Below are 5660 nucleotides of genomic sequence, written 5' to 3' on the forward strand. Positions count from 1 at the left end.
CTCCCAGCAGCACCTGCCACATGGCGGGCGTTCAGGAAACACCTGCCATGTGACCTGGTCAAGGTGCCATCCGGGTGGGGCTGGAGGGGGTGGAGGGGGATGGGTGGGACGGGGCTCCCTGCACCTTGTTCACCCCGTCCCTCTGAATCTCTCTGGGACCCTCCCCCAGGAACACCCCGATGCCTCCTCCCGCCCTTGCTCATGCAGTGCCCTCCGCCCTCCTCGACTCACCGGAAGGCATAGGAGGAGACAATGAGGACCAGGGTGACCACGTGGTGGACGAGCATGACCACTGAGTCCTTGCGCCAGGCGTCCATGTACAGCGTGGCGTAGATGGAATGGCCGTAGAAGCTTCCCTGCAGCAGATAGGCGGCCGCGATGTCCCGAGGCACTGCCATGCCTGGTGTCCAGTCTGGGGAGAGCCGGGACCGGGTCATCAGGGGCCCTGCAGGGCCTCCACACGAGGGACCCGAGTGACCCTCACACGCTCTGGGAGCCAGGCGGGGCGGTGGTTCTCCCCCCCCCCCCCCCCCGACGTGCCGGGGCAAGCCACGTGTGTCTGCAGATGTACCGGCCACTGGTTTCCCATCCCCAACTCTCCACCTGTTCTCTTTTATTTAATGAGCATTATTTTCTAGAGCAGTTGCAGTTTTATGGAAAAAGGTGCTCCTACCCCTGAAATCAGTCCCTTGCAGGATTTCCCACTCTGCCCTGGGTGCCCTCCCGTCTTCTCTTAATCACCAGGCACGCTCCAGCCAGAGGGCACGTTCCTATTCCAGCCGCCCCGGGCCCCCAGCAATTTCCCAACCGGATGGAGGCTGCTGCCCACCTCACGGTGCTGCCCCCACCTTCACTCGGGTCTCACCCCTTCTCGGCAACGCTGACACCCCCCTTCTTCTCCGCCCATTACCAGGGCCAAGGGCTCTGCCCACTGGGCACTCCTCCTCTGCCCCACCCCTAACTCAGGGAGCCCCTGGAGCCCTAAGTTTCCTAGACTCCGCCCATGCCCCTGCCTCACGATGACCCTTCATCTGTGCTCTGGCCACTCCTGCAAAGGAGATTCACGCAGATCCCCATCCGGGGCCCCTCCGGCCCATGTCTTAGCTCACTTCCCCGGCCCCCCACTGCCCCTACCCAGCACTGCCCCAGCTCCTCCTGGCCTCCGAGTGTGTTCCCAACTGTCCTCTCTCCCCACGGGGCTCAAAGGCTGTGATCACACAGACCCTGCTACCCAGCAATTCCACTCCTAGGTGAGTGCTCAAGGGACCTGAAAACGGACTAGACAGGCACTGGTACACGCATGTCCACAGCAGCACTAGTCACAGATGCCAAAAACATGGAAACAACCCATCAATAGATAAAGGACAGGCAAAATGTGGTCCTTCCACACATGGAATATTACTCAGCCACTAAAAAGACAGACACACTGACACACTGTGTGGATGAACCCAGAAAACATGATGCCGAGCCCTAGCTGGTTTGGCTCAGTGGATAGAGCGTCAGCCTGCGGACTGAGGGGTGCCGGGTTCGATTCCAGTCGGGGGCACATGCCCAGGTTGTGGGCTCGATCCCTGGTGGGGGACGTGCAGGAGGCAGCTGATCAATGATTCTCTCTCATTGCTGATGTTTCTATCTCTCTCTCCCTCTCCCTTTCTCTCTGAAATCAATAAAATGCACACACACACACACACACACACACACAACAACACGATGCTGAGTGAAAGGAGCCAGAAACAAACGGTCCACGTAAACTTTAACCTCCGTAACCATCTTTAGGTTCTGCATAAGGCACATTCACATTGTTGACCAGCCATCCCCACCATCCCTCCTAGAACCCTTTCCTGTTATAAAACTGAAACTGTCCGTGTTGAACACCCACTCCCCCCTCCCCTCCCCCAGGCCCTGTCTCTATGAATCTGACTCCTCTGGGACCTCCTATAAGTGGACACAGTACTTGTCTTTTTGTGTCTAGCCAAATGGTTACCTTTATGTTTCAAGCATTTTACCTAATAAAAGAAAGCAAAACTCTCCATGAGTCAGATCCAATCTCCCCCCACTTTAACATGTCCAGGGGCTTCTCGAAGTTTGACAGCAAATCGAGAATGCGGCAGCTGGAGGCCCCCCACCCCCCCAACACACACACAACTCCCAGGTGTCTCTGTCCCTCTTTACAAGGAAAGCATGCAGAGCCTCGATGCAGAGTCCACTGTGGAAAGAGGACACCAGATCTTCCACCTATGACACCGGTAAGACTCACCGTGGGTGAGCCTGCCCCCTCCAGCCTCGGGCCCCAGATCTGAGGCGGGGAGGGGGGGCATTTAATTCACCGTCCAGACGTCACCTGTTGGAGGGCCGGGCTCTGACCTGCTCACAACCTCCAGCCTCCTCTCCATACATCCCACCTGCTGCTCTGGGGACAGGATATCACCCCCTCTCCCACCTCCAATATCAGGGCCTTGGGCTCCCCAAACCCAGTTCCTGGTCGCCCCTAGACCCAACCCTACTGACCCCCCACTTCACTGAGGAGCCCAGACCCTCCTCTTTTACACCCATCTCTGGTTTGGCAGCAAATCCTACCCGCTCTGCCTTCAAAACATTTTTCTTTTAAAAACGTATGTTTTTACTGATTTCCCAGAGAGAGGAAAGGAGAGAGACAGAAACATCAATGATGACAGAGAATCTTCAATAGGCTGCCTCCTGCACGCCCCGTACTGGGGATCGAGCCCACCATCTGGGCATTTGCCCTGACCAGGAATTGAACTATGGTTCAATAGGCCAACACTCAACCACTGAGCCACACTGGCCAGGCTAAAACATTTCTCAAATCAACAACTTCCCTCCTCTGCTCAGTCCTGTCCTGGCTGGAGCCCCCACCTCTGCTCACAGCCCCCTGGTAAGTACCCTTTCTGCCCACCTGCCCTCCTCACGCCCTGCCCTGGCCGGTGAGCTTCTCTCTGCTCCTGATGCACCAGGAATGTGTTTCTTCCAGGTCTTCACTCAAAAGCCACCTTTGGTGGGGCTACCCCCATTGCTGTAGAACATGCCCTCCCCTCACAGGCACCCCACTCCCCAAAGTGTTCTCATCAGCACCTATCGCTGGTAACAGATTTTATATTTCACCGTCTGTTGGGGGGCTTTCTCTGACCTGCTCACAACCTGGCACACAGTTGGTACTGAAAAAATGAGCCTTCAAAGAAGCAGGTAACTTGCAAGCATGGTATCGTAGCGTCATTTATAAGAAGCCAGAGGCAACTCCATGCCTGAAATTTTAAGAGAGTTCAATTTATGGTTCATTTGCATAAAGGAAAATTGAATGACAGCTAAAACTTCTCCTCTAGAAATTTACCACATGGGAACTGCACATAGGAAAATGGCCATGTGGGCAGCACAATCCCACGAGGAGAGCTGGGTGCCCAGTAAACCAAGTGCTTGTTACCAGGACCCTGCAATGCAGGGGCCCCGTGCCAGGCCCTCCTACGGTGCCAGGAGCCCTCTCAGGCTGTTTATGTCACATGGCAGGAAGCACGTCCATGATACACGGCCGGGTGGTCAGCATAGGAACAGAGGGCCCCCTCCCCCCATCACAGGCCATATTTTCTATACTGACCTGCTTGTTGGTGATAGAGGACACTGCGGTCACCCTCCTGTCCATCCCACCCAGAGCCAGGCCTTGACTACCCCCACACCTAACCCAATCCATGGGTGCAGCCACTTCTCACCATCTGTATCTCTTTGCCAAGCTGGTCTGAACCACACTGGTCCCTCCCTTCCCCCCTGGGCCTTGCTACCATCCTCACCCAAGACTTTGCTATTTCAGCCCTGGCCAGTTGATTAGAGCATCACCCTGATATGCCAAGGTTGCAGGTTTGACCCCTAGTCAGGGCACATACAAGAATCAACCAATGAATGCATAAATAAGTGGAACAACGAATCGATGTCTCTCTCTTTCCCTTCCTCCCTCCCTCTCTCTCACTAAAGAAAAAAAATAAAAGATTGCTGTCTGCACATGGCAGCCAGAGGAAGCGTTTTATAATCCATAGACTATCCCATTTAGAAAACACTCCAACTCTTGCTGCCCTGCTCTCCTGCTCACGCACCAAGCCTGTGCATGCCCCAGGGCCTTTGCCTGTGCTGCTCCTGACACCTGGAGTGCCCCCCTGGACCCACGAAAGCCGTCACCTCCTCTAGGATGCCCCCCTGAGCTGTAATACGTCCCCAGGGCCCCTTGATCACCCTTGTCTGGAGCAGACATCAGAAGGGGGTGGCTGATGAGTGCCAGCTCCCCCATGGCCCTTCTCCTCAGTGTTTAGAGCAGAACTATCCCTCTCCCCACTAGGGACCCACCATAGAAGACAGAGGGCGGGTCGTGGAAGAAGGGGTAGTCAGTGCCGAAGAGCAGGTAGGCACTGTAGCTCCAGGTGCCCAGGTAGAAGAGGAACTTCCAGGCGCTCTCAGGCATCTTGGCGGCATCTCTAGGCTGGAGGCGGCACCGCTTGGCCAGGGGCTGTGGGTGAGAAGAAGGGTGGCCATCAGAGCTAGGAGCCATTCCTTCAGGGTGGGGAGACCAAGGCCCAGGGATTCCCCGAGCTGGGCAGTGTTGGGGAGGGGCCCTTTGATACCCACAGCCGCCTGGAGTAACCAGAGCCCACGTGTGCCTGCCAAGGACTAAACTTAGTGCCCAGCTGTCTGGCTGAGGTGTGAGAGGGGAGTGATGGGAAATGTGAGGGTAGGCTATGAGGGCCCGGAGGCGGGCACGTGAGCATAAAGCAAGGGAGGTCAGCGGGTCTGCACGGGGGAGTCAAGCGGCTTGGGGGTAATGGGAGCTGGGGTGTGACACACAGCAGGGGATTAAGGAAAAGAGATGGGGGGGAGGGCTGTAGCTGTGAGCCTGTGGAGAGAACATGGAGGGGGATATGGGAACACCCGGGGGGACGTGGAGGGCTGAACCGCAGGAGATCCTCATGGGGCAGAAATGTGAGGGAAAGGGTGCCTCAGAGGAGGAATTTGGGGAGACCAGAGAGGAACCAGGGCCTGGGGAAGATGGAGTGGGTATTTGGGGGAGGACATGAGGAAATTCTCTTTTGTCCAAGAGATAATGAGGCAAGGAAAGGGCAGCACAGTGAGGCGGGGTGACCTGAGAGGACATCAGGGAAGACATGAGGAAGGTGGGGGCGTGCCATGATGAGGTCCTGAGGAATTTTACTCTGGGGTCCAGGGTGGGGCGGGGCCTCAAGCTCCCCAGGGGCGGAGCTCTAGAGCTGTCGGGCCAAGTCCCGCCCCCTCCCAGAGGCTGAGGGGGCTGGAGCAACTCCAGTTGTCATAGAGACAGCCAGAGCCAGCTCTGGTAACCCTTGGCAACCAGGCTGCTGCCAAAAAGATGAGCTTTGGCGGCCGCCCCTCCGCCTATTCCTGGGAAGGGCGAGCCTCGAATTGGGGCGAGAGGCTGAGGGAGGGCGGCCCAGGAAGCCCGACCTCCAGGGATTCCAAAAGTCAGGGGGGACCTGACCTTGCTGTCCCCGCCCAGCTCCCTCAGGAACATGGGAGGGGAGCCCATTCCACCTTGATGGTCCCAGAGTGACCACATCCCCCCAGGAGCACTGGCCTTCATCCTCCTGGTCTCCCCACTTCCAGCTGGAAATTGGGAAGCAATAAAGCCACCG

General features: G+C 57.0%; 1 protein-coding gene across 1 annotated transcript in view; it reads right to left on the minus strand.

The window, feature by feature from the left end:
- Window positions 1-227: 227 nt before the first annotated feature.
- Window positions 228-5660, minus strand: part of CERS1 (ceramide synthase 1) — an 8261-nt gene continuing 2828 nt past the window's right edge. The window contains 2 exon segments of the mRNA XM_014465826.2: window positions 228-412; window positions 4345-4504. Coding sequence (XP_014321312.2) covers window positions 228-412; window positions 4345-4504 — 345 coding nt within the window.

Source organism: Myotis lucifugus, unplaced genomic scaffold, assembly GCF_000147115.1.
Source record: "Myotis lucifugus unplaced genomic scaffold, Myoluc2.0 scaffold_311, whole genome shotgun sequence".
In the NCBI taxonomy this organism is placed as follows: Eukaryota; Metazoa; Chordata; class Mammalia; order Chiroptera; family Vespertilionidae; genus Myotis; species Myotis lucifugus.